This window comes from Scomber scombrus, chromosome 14 (genome assembly GCF_963691925.1).
Source record: "Scomber scombrus chromosome 14, fScoSco1.1, whole genome shotgun sequence".
NCBI lineage: Eukaryota > Metazoa > Chordata > Actinopteri > Scombriformes > Scombridae > Scomber > Scomber scombrus.
This window is the reverse complement of record NC_084983.1, coordinates 20,064,913-20,079,016: the sequence shown is the minus strand read 5'-3', so window position 1 is coordinate 20,079,016 and position 14,104 is coordinate 20,064,913. Positions and strand designations below refer to the sequence as shown.

The 14,104-nt window shown below is 38.0% G+C and overlaps 1 protein-coding gene across 2 annotated transcripts; it reads right to left on the bottom strand.

Moving 5' to 3' along the window:
• Window positions 1–608: 608 nt before the first annotated feature.
• Window positions 609–13,394, bottom strand: ccdc15 (coiled-coil domain containing 15). 2 transcript variants are annotated; one of them, XM_062433451.1, is made up of 10 exons: window positions 12,984–13,394; window positions 11,932–12,075; window positions 5,902–6,036; window positions 5,306–5,422; window positions 5,060–5,206; window positions 3,316–3,435; window positions 3,116–3,219; window positions 2,469–2,663; window positions 1,755–1,903; window positions 609–1,643 (listed from the first exon to the last, which is right to left on the bottom strand). In XM_062433451.1, exons 1-10 carry the CDS (start codon window positions 13,149–13,151, stop codon window positions 1,594–1,596), a joined length of 1,329 nt encoding a protein of 442 aa, XP_062289435.1. In that variant the 5' UTR covers window positions 13,152–13,394; the 3' UTR covers window positions 609–1,593. The 2 variants fall into 2 exon arrangements, with proteins under 2 accessions (XP_062289435.1, XP_062289436.1); XM_062433452.1 differs by lacking the exon at window positions 11,932–12,075.
• Window positions 13,395–14,104: the final 710 nt, after the last annotated feature.

Below are 14,104 nucleotides of genomic sequence, written 5' to 3'. Positions count from 1 at the left end.
ATTTATGGGGAATAAACACATGAAGAAGACGAACGTCCGCTGCAAATGTCATATGATTTCCTGTCAGTTGTGGAGGTAGAGGTAACGATGTCTACGTTTGCCATTTTGTCTGCAGTTTGGTACCCTTGGAAAGTCAAGCGCTATTTGTTTCCACTTAATTTACTTTTTATTTATTAATTTTGACCTCTGGCATGTTTGAAGTTTTATTTCGGTTTGTTTGTCTTTTTATTTGCTTTTATTTTATGTATGTGTGCTTGTATATTTGCTCAGATGAAATTGATTAACAATTATTTGTATTGTATTGTTAAAAAAAATAAAAAAATAAAAACTCAAGCTAAGGGTCCAGACCTCTACAAAGGGTCACAAGATAATTTTGAGCAGTCGCAAGATCACCAACTTGATGAAAAGTGAGAAAAAAACATCTGTTGCAGAAGTACAGGCATCTACATTTTTATTTTATTTTTATGTATTCATTACAGTGGTATGAAACTCACTCAGTATTAAAGTTTACTGAGCTAGGTCACCCATCACAGTGAATATCAAGTCTACTTTAGTTATTTATTTATTTTTTTTTTATCATTTACGGTTTTGTGGTAATGTACTTGACTGTAATTGAATACTACTGAATTACCATGCAATAAAATAAGACAAATGGGCTACAACAATTTAGAGTAATTTAAAGTATGTCACAGATAATTCAATTTGAGAGATAAATACATGCACCTTATGAAGGAAGATATGACAGATTACAGTTGTTTATAAAATTAAATAGAATTCATAATAATGTAACTATACCTAGACATAAGTAGCACCATACAGAGATCAGTCTATTTAAAACATTTTTTTTAAATCCAGCCCTGAAAGTTGACCTTAGCTAAAATAGAAGATCAGATCCCTACATTACGGTGAGCAATCACAAAACAGATTCACCAGTTCAGCACTCAAAAACACAATTACACATGTATAGACTTCCCTGATGCTTTATTAATCATGTAAAACCACTACATTAATTACCTATAGAGAGAAATTCATTAATAAATAATGTCTGTAATAATAATAACGATAACTATGATAATAATATACCAGGTAAAGTCCAGTGTGGTTTAATAAATATAAAATAGTCAAAATGTAGAATAAGCATAAAAAAGGCTCAGTTTCAACAATAGCAGAACATGACAGAATCTGCATCTACACCAGCAGCTCTGTGAGGCTACACTGAGCCACAGTGGTGCTTTAAGCTAAATTGGCAATCCAACAACGTTTGAACTGATATTTCATTCTAAACCCAAAAATGCAAAAGTTTGTGCACATTCATTGTAGATGTTGAAATATATCACTGATGTTGAAATATATCATGTTAAAAATCTGCTGACTTATTGAGGGTGGCAGATGAAAAGTCTGGAGGATAAACATGTCCTGGACGTATCTCTAAGGAGGACTTACAGGGACAAAACTTGTATGAGTCTTGTCGTCTGACTCTGGGTTCGACAATTTACTCTGTATTTCAAAACATGTCGGACTTCTCCTTCAGAAAGCAGACAGCAAGGAGCCTGTTTCTTCCAGACAATCTCCACTGCAGCTCATCATCTTCCTTTATTGTAAATCCAGACTCAACATTGCTGAATGTAATGCCTGGGCGTATGCTGTGGGAAAGACAAATATTACCATTAACAGTGTTTTTTTCACCTATTTTATAGTTCCACTGGAGCTTAATGGGAGTGTGTGTGGAGAGCAAGGCAGGTTGCAGTGAATACCTTTGGGATTGTTGTGGAAGACACAATTGTTGGCACAGGTGTCGGGGTGGGAGTCCCAGAAAGAGGACGCACAGCAGCAAAGAGGAGGGAGCTCCAGCTTCTCCTGAGACAGACGCTGCTTCATCTGAGCTCTCAGAGCCTCAATGAACCTGCAGAGAGTTGAGCTGTGCATCAGTTTGTTTCATCAGGCAGCTACAGCTTCACTATGTCGTTTACTTTTCCAGAGTGTGAACGTTTGGTTTGTTTGGTCCTGATTAAGGAAATAAATGATAAACTGTTACCTTTTAGTTCTGGTCTGTTTCATATTCACACTAACTCAAAGTCATATGGACTTTTGGTGATGCAGCAATGCTACATGGATCCACATGTGGAAATCAAATGAAGCTGATATGTTTATTTATCCCCTCTGGTGCTCATAAAGAGCTCCTGAAGAAATAATTGATTATGAGCACCATTAGTTGAGGCTGTAACTTTCATATTGTACATCAATTTTGTACCTCAATATTCCTGTGTGGTCGCTATATTTCACTTTCACTATATCAGTTTTTGTTCAGTTTTTTTGGGAGGACTGCTAAAATAGACAAAGTAGGATACAAAGTCAGCATATCTCCAGTTTGTCTCCTTTTCATATTCAGATATACAAGGATGAACCAAAAACTTGTGATAGAAGTAGCTACACAGTTCAGTTTTGGTTAATTAATCTCTGTAAATTACCTTGCAGCTACTTTTCCTTTCTCCTGTTTTTTCCTCCTCTCCAGCTCCACCGCTCGCTCCTCCTCCTCAAGCTTCAGTCGCTCCAGAATCAGCAGCTCTCTCTCCTCCAGCTTCTGTCGGGCATCTGCGAGCTGCCGTGCTCTCTCCAACTTTCTTTCTTCCTCCTGACGAATCTGTTCTTTCTCTGCTTTGATCCTTTAATTAAGAAGGGGAAATTGATATATTCATTTAGAATTATGTATAATATAAACTAAGCAGATTGATTATCTTAAATTTAGTCGTAATATTTTATTTAGTCATTATTGCTGCTGTACATTTGCTACTTTGCTTATTTGTAATGGCTTCCGCTTTTTAAATGTGTTCAAAATGGTTTAAATTCATGCTCATTTCTACGTTTTAACTTATTGAACAGTTTGAGCTGCATTTTGTGGATGAGGTAATATATAAAAAAAGTTTATTATGGTAATAGAACCACAAATAAGCAGAATATTGAGCAATACTAATCTATGAATGTTTCCATAGCTAAATTGAAGCTGCTGTTCTTCATGTGCACATTTTAAAAACATCTTTGAAAGTAGTCACAATGATCAATCTTTCAAAACGAATAAGAGGAAGTGATGCAGGAGAATTTTTTGTGGTTGCGCCACCTTGCCGTCCTCTTCAGGTGTTTCCTGTGTTGTTTGTTCTCCTTCACTTGCTCTCTCTCGATGTTCATGTATAAACGGCGGTGCATAAGGAACTGAGACTGACGCTGCAGAGAGAGACGTGCTGTTAGTGACGCGTGATCTGACAAACTATGGTCTTCAAGCTCAGGAGTCAAAGGTTCATGCTCATGTGTGATGTCTACCTGTCTTTTCAGTTCTTCTTGTTCAGCCAGGGGCCACAGGACCTGAGGGTCTCTGAGGCTGGACTTAAAACGAGGATCAGGTTGTGATCGGCCAGTATCCCACAACTCACGTTCACTCACCTGAAATATATAGAATAGAGTAAGTAAGGTTACTCACAAGTTATCAGTTCTTCTAAGTAAGATCACTGTGCTTTCTTTCACTGCCTTCATGTTCAATTCCACAGTCATATTTAAGAGGACATAAAGACACACACTGTTACTGTAGTTAAGTTCAGAGTTCAGATGCCAGACTGTGCAGAGCTATGTAAAACTTGCTCCAAATATATGATTTGGAGCATGTTTTACATAGAAAGTTAAGGTTAAGATTATGGCTTCAGCCATAATTGTGGGTTGGAACAGTCAGTACTTGTAAAGAAGTAAGAATTGATGTCAGGTGGAGCTGCCAAAACTATGATTAATCTGTATTAACTATAAATATATAACTCAAAACAAATGATTGGTGAAGTATCAATCCATTTACTATCACACAGCTAAATAATCACTCATACAACCAACGATTTTTTTAGAAGTTGCATGATAAAATCAATTTAGAGAACACACAATTATATCTGAAATGCCTAAAATCCAAATTTTACACAGGGAAAAAAAATCTGGATAAAGGTCAGCATGTAGATAGAAGAAGCCAGGCATAAACTTCTCTGTTGTTCCTTGTTCGCAGCCTGGACATGTGAATCATAATTCATTAAAGGAACATGGAAGTTGTACAGATATATTTATCATTAACTCAGTACACTTCATTCATGTCACCAGTCATATGGTGAAGTGTACCTACACAGTACACACCAGTTTCCTACTGGTATTTACACCCTGTCAGCTGTTTTGTATCATAGTCATAAAGGTTTGAATGTTTGGGTTTATTAGCTGATGAGGGCCACTGTTAGACACTGTAGATTAAGTTTTGTGATGCTCTACTACACATGTTAGTCAGGTATGTCATACAGTCTTAGAATAAGCCATAATTGCCTTAAGTGGATATACATATTCTAATTTTTGTCACTGGTTGTTAATGCATGGCAGATATCTGTGTATGCAGTAAATGGATAATGAAGAGAGTCAGTGTTGGGACACTGTCAAAGAATAAATTAACAATGAACCAAAAAGTGAATTTGAAGAAATACATTTTTTTTTCCACTCCTGTGGCTTTTATTCATTTCCATTTGAGATGATTATGATGCGTCACCCAAGTCCCATAATGCTTTGGGTGATGTAAACAGGGAGTATAAATTGCCATGGAGCCCACCTACACCTGAGCCCTATTATTTCACCTTTTGTTTGAGGCATATGAGGGAAGATCTGAAGTTAAACAGACAGCCTATTTTTATATGACATCAAAGCTAATTTTCACAGCAAAGAAAGATATCTGTGACTGAAATATGATTCTGAAGAGAAGATGTGAAGGTTTGAGACAAGCTGAGTAAATCAAGTGGGGGAGAAAAACAAGAAAACGCCCTTTATTACAAAAATTTGAATGCCTTTCACATCTTTTCAAACTGCTATATGGATATATGCAATATGAATAAAAATAATGTATTATATTTGGTAAATCCCCATTTGACACACAATGCAATTGCAGTGAAATTAATCTATTGACTAAGATGGTAATCATGTACATATCATGCATCCTAAATGACTGAGTTTATAAAGAAAACTTTAATTCAGTAGGTCATTAACACAGCACACATACCAAACTGTGATGAAAGGTGCCGCTGCTGATATTCTGCTGAACAAGGGGACATTCATGTTGACTAGAGAAGAGCAGATCATCTCCCTCTTCTTCCTCCTCATCGTCTTCCACTTCCTGCTCTGCTCTTGGCACATGAGATTTATCTTTCTGTTTGGTGCAGAGGAAAATTGTTTTCATTAAACCATCAACAATTATAGGAACTATGTGCTTTTAAAAGAGGAACAATTGTGAGCCACAGATACTCACATGCCTGCTTGGAGAGATGTTCCACTCGCCTCCAGGAAGATCTGACGTCACTTCCCCTTGTGGGATCATCCGGCAGGCAGCCAGTCTGAGTCTCACCTGCCTCATGCCTTCACTTGGCTGAAAAATCATGGAAATAAATAAATGTATCATTGTCACATTATTTTTATCACTCACACAGGAAACAATGCAGTCATTCTGACAGCCAGGAGCAACACAATATTTCCACACGACAAACTAATGAAGACAAGATAACCTAAATGGACTTCTGTACATTAAAAGGGGACAATAAAGGACATGTTTGGGGTCCCAGACTTTTGAGGGTAGAAACCAATGTTGATATATAAAGGATGGGTTCACAAATTTTCAAATCTGTCATAAAACAGCAGTCTAAAAACTGGGTGCTCAAATGAACACTGAAACTGTGAAATATTGTGATATTGATTTCAGCCACATTTTCCATTGTTGATCCTATTTTAAAACACATTTCTGATGTAAATATGGGGTACCAACAAACAAAACATGAGATTAGTTAAATTAATAATGTGTTATTGTCTCATGCTCCTATGTCTTTGCTGTGTAATAGTAACAACTCTCACCTCCTTTGAGCTCCTCTCCATCAGCCTGGAAAAGTGTTTCTCCCTCTGAGGAGAGACAAACATCAGCTTTTCACCAGCAGAAACATGCTGAGTCCAGTCCTGACGCTGTTGTGGGATTCTCCGATCAGGTTTAATCTGAACACACACACAGGGTGTCAGTCAGGCAGGAGCAACAGCAGCACAGGCAACGAGAGGGCTCAGTCTCACTTTACCATCACCGTGTTGAATATGATAGGTAGCTTTGCAGCAGTGGCTTCATGTACAGCCTGACCAAGTAGCCAATTATTTTAATTAATCAGTTGAACAATTTTGATAATTTATTACCTGACCCATTTATAAAGAAAAAATGCCTAACACTGTTTGGTAAGATTCTCCCAATTATGATGATTTGTTGCTTTTGTTGCTTAAATTTAATATCTCATAGTTTTAGTTTTACAGTTTTTAAGAAACGGAGAGTTGTGATTTCATTTTTTACACATGTATGGAACTATAAATAAATTATTAATCACATGAAAATGCAGATAGATTGTTGGATAAAGAAAATACTTCTTGGTTGAAGTTCTAGTTTCATGTTGTACCTAACACTATCTCATTACACTACACTATTTGTAAGTGTTGTTGTATCTGTATTAAGATAATAATTTCATGTAGTTAAATAATTTAGATAAAAATGTTAAATAAGTAAAGTCATGAGTTAATTTCATAATTTGCTTTATAAGTTGAGTAAAGTAAAATTGGTGCTGTTGTGTTTCGGCCCGGAACCAATGTTTATTACTTGAGTGACGGCAGACTTAATTGATGCTGCACTGTGAAGCTAGACTGCTAAGCATGGCCTATAGCGCGTCAAGAACCTCTCTTCATGACTAGCGGCTAACGAGGTATTTTTCTTTGTGTTAGTGATGCATTTTGTTTATGTTTACACAACGTGACATTTATGTTTTATTTACTTCATGTACAATCTTTGTTGTGAGTTGATATATTTGTATGTGTGTATTAACGGCATAATGGCATAAATGCAGAAAGGCATAACAGCATTAAAGAAGAAGAAGAAACAAAATAAATGCCAGTAAGAACATAACCGTGTGTGTGTCGTGACGAGAGCTACAGTGAGAACTCGCCTGCTCAACACGGGTAGGAGAGATGAAAGGAACAACACCGCGACGAGCGTCCAGACCGTCCAGCGCATTCGGCGCATCAGAGAAGTGAAATCCATAAACATTGTCGGCGTAGCAACAAGAAGCAACGGGGATTAGACTGTCGAAAGTGCAACTTTTCAAGGTAAATCCAGAAAGTGCTCCACCAGTCTTCAAGTCAAAGTGGTGTGAGAAGTGGCTCAACATTAAAGCTGCAATCAAGGACTCAGGTCTATTAACCTTGCAAACTATATTCAGCCTACATGTTTTTGGATTAATCTGATGTGAAGTTATTGTTGATGATTGTCAAAAGGGTTGAAGGTAGAAAGTGATATCATCATCAAGTGAAGATTAAGAATTGTGCATTTTGTGTTTTATTATCACAAAGGTTAAAGGGACATTATAAGTTGAAACTGAAAGTGTGAAAATCTATATGTTTATGTAAAGTAATCAAGTTCAAAGGGATCTGCTTCATATTACCCGATGCATTAGTGGTATAATCCATTGTTTGATATATTCCCTCTTTAATTAAGGTTTATACCTAGAAATTTGTGTTTGAATATTTTTCCAAATATTTTCACTTGTTCTATCTGAAGCAAGCTATGAGTTTGATACGTTGCTAATGCTAAAACAGTTTTTGAGTTAAGCAGACTCACATGGTTTGCATACAGTGATTAAGAATTTGTGTAGCTATTGACATTTAAACTTACCATACCTTGCATGAAGACATAGTTGCATAAAAATCCAAGTCAATACATCATACACACATCACATAGTCATTCAAGCTATCCCAAAATGTCTGACACAAGCACTAAGTCCTGCCATAAAAATACAAGATCACCTGCTGAACACGAAGCCACAAATGAATCAGCAGAAGTAGAAAAGCCACGAAGAAGTGAAAGAGTTCGAACCCTGACAGAAAGGGGAAAGGAACTTGAAGAAGAAAAGCTAAAGACCTTACAGCGTCGTTTAAAAATCATCTATGAGAAGTGGAGGTATCATGCAAGAGTAGGCAAGGAAACATTGTCTTACACAGTCTCAGAAGATGACTTAAAGGAGCTCATTGACAATATTAAAGGTACATGTTCTGAAGTTAAAGCTATCTATGAAGAGTTGCGTAGAGTGCAATCACCTGAACCAGATGTGCGACGAAAGGTTGACACGTGTATCACTCTCAGATCACATTATTCTAAGAGCACAAAGACAACTGGCAGGACATCCAGAGGAGGAAGAGGAAGAACCTTGGCCTGATTTTGGATCAATTCTAAATTCCACAAGTTCTCGATCAAGGTCTCATCAATCAAAGCATAGTTTTGCTAGCTCTAGTATCCTCTCAGTTAAAAGAAACGAAGCCATAGCTGAAGCTGCAGCTGCTCAAGAAGTTCTGGTGGTGTTAGATGAACAAGAAAAAGAAACAACAGAACTACAAAGATTAGAGGCTGAAGATAAAGAACGACTGGCACAGTTCGAATTTGAGAAGCTAGCCAGACAACAAGCAATTCAAGAAAGGCGCAGAAAGCTTGATCGCCTAGAAGAAGTAAAGAAGTTAAATGCTGCAAGAGCCCGAGCAAAAGTCTATGATCAAGCTGGAAACTGTGGAACACTTGACCTACTGAACGATGTTGAACCAGCAGTAGAATTCCAAGTTTATCACCCCAAAGATCCATTATTCATTCCACAATCTCAACCAGTCATAACCCAAGCCCTACATGCCTCAAGCCCCCCATTTGTTCCCCAGTTCCCACCAAACACAACTCAAGCTCGCTCCTCAGCCCTGCAGCCCGCATCACAGGTTCCAGTGACTCAACCACACTTGGTACAGGTGCAGAATAGCTCAGATGTTACTTTGGTCAGTGCACTAGCGGAAGCTATCAGTGCCAGTCGTCTCCCAACACCAGAGCCTGCAGTATTTACTGGAGATCCTTTGAAGTTTAACGATTGGCGACTGTCATTTGTAACATTAATTGACAGGAAAAACATTCCCAAGAACGAAAAATTGTATTACCTAAGACAGTATCTAGGTGGCACTGCAAAGAAGGCTGTGGAAGGATTTTTCCTGCTAGGCACAGAGGCAGCATATGACTCAGCCTGGCAACTATTGGAAAAGCGCTTTGGAGACCCATTCATGATAGGGAAGTCCTTCAGAGATAAGTTGCATGGATGGCCAAAATTAAGCTCCAAAGATGGCTCTGAGTTAAGAGAATTTGCAGACTTCCTTCAGTGTTGCGAAGCTGCAATGCCCCACATCAAAAAATTAGAAGTCCTAAATGACTGCAACGAAAGTCAAAAAATTCTATTGAAACTGCCAGACTGGTTGGTGTCTAGTTGTAACCGCAAGGTGATGGAAAGCAGACTAGCAAATGCCAGATACCCATCATTCAAAGCGTTGGTTGACTTCCTGTCAAAGGAAGCAGATCTCGCTTGCGATCCCATCTCATCCATTCAAGCAGTCAAGAGGATAGAATGTGAAAGACAAAGGCAACACCGTGGTCAAACTATTCAAGCAAAGACACTGTCCACAAACACAGCACAACACAATATTCCATCGCGTGACTTCTGCAAAAGAACAGGACATGTCCTTGCCAACTGTAGGAAGTTCTGTGAAAAGACAGTTCAAGATCGTGTCAAGTTTGTGCAGACAGAAAAGCTTTGCTTCGGGTGCTTGAAGACAGGTCATCACTCAAGAAGCTGTGACAACAGAAGTACATGTGAAAGATGTCAGAAAAAACATCCAACATGTTTACATGTTGACAAGTTTTCAGAACGTCAAACATTCGTATCTTCAAAGGGAGACAACAACTTAAAGGACAAAGCAGTCACCAAAGAAACAGTTTCGACAGGAACTACTAATAGAGTCATGCAAAGAGGCCTAAGCACACAGACATCCTCAATCGTGCCGGTCTGGGTCTCATCCACAACTCAGCCTAATCAAGAAATTCTGGTCTATGCCCTACTAGACACGCAGAGCGATACAACTTTCATTCTGGATGAAGTGGCTTGTGACCTCGACACAAGGAAGGAGAATGTTTGTTTGCGGCTGTCTACAATGTCTCATAGGTCAACAGACATACCTTGTCAGAAATTGACAAATTTGCAGGTTAGAGGATATAGCCTAGACAAAAGAATTCCATTGCCACCACTTTTCACAAGAGAGTTCATTCCAGCAGACAGGGAGCATATTCCAACTTCCCAGACAGCTCAAAAGTGGCCTCACTTAGAACAACTAGTCGACAAGATCCCACCACCATTAGACTGTGAAGTAGGCCTTCTAATTGGTTATAATTGTCAGCAAGCCCTCCTTCCTAGGGAGATCCTGTCTGGTGAAGAAAACTATCCCTATGCTCAGCGCACAGATCTTGGCTGGAGCATCATTGGTTGCTTTAGTGCAACAAGTGATTGCAGTGATGCAATAGGAACAAGCCACAGAGTCATAGTGCATCAAGTGACACCAATCATGCAACCTTCATTAGCATTAAGAAAAGAAGTGCACTTTGTATGTAAAACTCATGTCAAGGAAATCAATCCAACAGACATAATCAAGGCTCTTGAATCTGATTTCACAGAACACATCACAGATGACATACTGGTTTCACAGGAAGACCTTCTCTTTTTGTCCAAAGTGAAGGAAGGTATCAGGCAGAAGGAAGATGGTCATTTTGAACTCCCACTTCTTTTCAAGACAGACAAACCTGATCTTCCAGACAACAAACTATGTGCGGTTCACAGACTGTCCGCTTTGGAACAACGTCTAAGGAAGAATGAGCAGCATCTTCCACCTGAATAGGAGATGGTGGGAGAAATCGAAACAACTAACCCTGAGCTTCGCAAATTTCAGCCAAGAACAAATGAAGCAACAAATCTTGAAGAACGAAGAGAAGCAGAAGATCTCTATCTGAGTAAAAGGTGGAGAAGAGTACAGTTTCTGGCCAATGAATTTTGGCCAAGATGGAAACGTGAATACCTGCTGAATCTCCAACAAAGGCAGAAGTGGCAAAGAAAATCACGAAACTCACAAGTAAATGACATAGTGATCCTACAAGATGACAACTCACCAAGAAACGAATGGAAGCTTGGCAAGGTCGTGGAAGTCCAGCCCAGCAAAGATGGCATGGTGAGAAAGCTGAAGCTCCTTGTCAGTGACACTACATTTGAGAAAGGAAAACTACATACCAGAGCTACTCACCTTGAACGGCCTATCCATAAAGTAGTTACCTTAATAGAGGCCAATTAAGTCATACACATAACCTCACATTCATACAGACTCATTCGCTCATTTATACACTCTCACTCTTTCAAATTTTTGTTTTGGAAATCCCTCATTTCAAGTTAATAAGTGATTTGGTGGGAGTGTAAGTGTTGTTGTATCTGTATTAAGATAATAATTTCATGTAGTTAAATAATTTAGATAAAAATGTTAAATAAGTAAAGTCATGGGTTAATTTCATAATTTGCTTTATAAGTTGAGTAAAGTGAAATTGGTGCTGTTGTGTTTCGGCCCGGAACCAATGTTTATTACTTGAGTGACGGCAGACTCAATTGATGCTGCACTGTGAAGCTAGACTGCTAAGCATGGCCTAAAGCGCGTCAAAAACTTCTCTTCATGACTAGCGGCTAACGAGGTATTTTTCTTTGTGTTAGTGATGCATTTTGTTTATGTTTACACAACGTGACATTTATGTTTTATTTACTTCATGTACAATCTTTGTTGTGAGTTGATATATTTGTATGTTTGTATTAACAGTTCTCACGGCATAATGGCATAAATGCAGAAAGCATAACAGCATTAAAGAAGAAGAAGAAACAAAATAAATGCCAGTAAGAACATAACCGTGTGTGTGTCGTGACGAGAGCTACACTATTCATACTTCACGGACAGTCAAAATAACATTATCTTTACCACTGAGTCTGTTTTTGGAAACTGCTGTCTCTTCTTGCTGACTTGTGCCACACGGTGGCGCACTTCATCTTGAAATCTTCGCAGGCTCTCTTCATTCTCCCTCTTCTTCTCTGCCTGGAGCTCATCAGTTAGCAAAGCCAGCTCCTGAGCCAAGAAAAGAGAAGACTCTTTGGACGACTTCAGGTAAAGAGACCAATAATGTAACAGATTAAGCCACTTTAAAGTTGTTAAAATCATGTCATCTCACGCAACATGACAGTATCATATGTTGTGTATCATCTTGCCCCTAAGCTGAGTGAAATATTCAAACTCAAGACTTAAGAGTTTTTATGACTGCATCACTCCACAAAAACTAGAAATCCTAGATATATGTATCTGAATTTTGTTTTTTCTTCTTTCCTTTCCCATTAATCATCTCATGACCCCTCAGATGTATCTACTCACCCTTTGGAGGGGCCCGTCCATAGGTTGGGAACCACTGGACTAAATTAACTAACTGTATATAAAGTAGTGTAAACTAGCTCCATATCCAGCAGCTACAAGAGTAACATGCTGCCCTAACACTTATGCTTTACTATTAATAATCTCATGATGTCATATATAATAATATATCAGCCAAACCACTACTTTTACTGCAATACTTTAAATACATCGAGCTCATAATACTTATGTACTTTTACTGTAATACTTTAACTACATCGCTCATACTACTTATGCACTTTTACTGTAATACTTTAACTACATCGCTCATAATACTTATGTACTTTTACTGTAATACTTTAACTACATCAAGCTCATAATACTTATGTACTTTTACTGTAATACTTTACATCAAGCTCATAATACTTATGTACTTTTACTGTAATACTTTAACTACATCAAGCTCATAATACTTGTGTACTTTATGTACTTTTACTGTAGTAGGAGTTTCATACAGGATCTTTACTTTTAGAGTATTGTGACATTGCTGTAGTACTTTCCCTTCAATAAATGACCTGAGGTACTTCATCCTTAGTAACAGTCTGCAGATTAGCTGATGATCAGTCACTCACAGACGGATGCTCCGGGATGTCTTCTCCGCCCTCCACCCAGGCTCCCACCGCCACCACCGCCTGGTTCCTCTCGGCCAGCACCTTGTTGGCTCCTCGGGGCTTCATGCTCCGGCTGACCTCAGCTTTCCTCCTGACGGCTGTCGACGTTATAACCCGGCTAGCACTCATCACCGGCGGCCTCTTTAAACGGGCCTAACGCAAAGTTTAAGTGTAGTGCTGCTAATTCAGTGCTAATTGTATATCTTCTCCCATCCAGTTTGGAGTGATAATACATTCACGACAGAATTATTAACGACTGTATCAGCACGATGTGCATGTTGCTTCGCTGCTTATATGGACGATAAGAAAAGGAAAAAACAGAAGAAAATCCCAGTTACTTCGCCTGTGAACAGTAAACAGCAACAGGCTTGTTTGATTTTCGCCCAATTTTCTTATTTTTGTTTCTGGGGTAGATCAAACTGCTCATTGTCACATTACTGCCCCCTGCCGGACAGGAGCAGACACTGAATAACAATCAGATCCTAGAGATAGATTTCTTTCTTTTTTTCTCTCATTGATGTATTGTTAATTAATGTCAGCATTTTATAAAGTGCTGTGCTTTCTCTATTTGACAATGCGATTTGATCCTTGTTTTGTGTATTATTTTTTTGTTTTTAAGTAATGGTAAGTAAGTAAAGTTTATTTAATATAGCACCTTTCACAGCGTAAGGTCACAAAGTGCTTCACGAGTAATATGCTTTGAAAAAAAAGAAAGCAAATGAAAATTTAAAAAAGTCACATAACTTAAAAAAGAAAAAAACATGTTAACAAAATAATAAAGGATGTTTTAGTCCACTTAAAGAGTATTTATTTAATATAGGTAGGACCATATAATGAATTCCTTTATGATTATGTTGAATGGACAACTATTATTTATTTATTTGTGAAAAAATCAAAAACAACAAAGAAGTACTAAAAAGAAAAAAAATAGAAAACAAATTATGCCTCCCAGCTTGGGGGTGGTGTGTTAATTTAAAAAAAAAAATGATAATGACTAATAATAGTGAAAATGTAAACATGATTGAAGGACAGATAAATAAAATAATCTATCTATGCATAATTGAAAAAAAAAAACATTAATT

Bases quoted from the DNA above. Each gene is read 5' to 3' on its own strand.
- ccdc15 (XM_062433451.1), bottom strand. From the start codon at position 13,151: ATGAGTGCTAGCCGGGTTATAACGTCGACAGCCGTCAGGAGGAAAGCT. The intron at 3,436-5,059 runs GTATGTGTGCTG...TATATATTTCAG, and splicing joins GCACCTTTCATCACAGTTTG to GTGAGTGAACGTGAGTTGTG. The intron at 3,220-3,315 runs GTAGACATCACA...CTCTCTCTGCAG, and splicing joins AAGAAGAACTGAAAAGACAG to CGTCAGTCTCAGTTCCTTAT.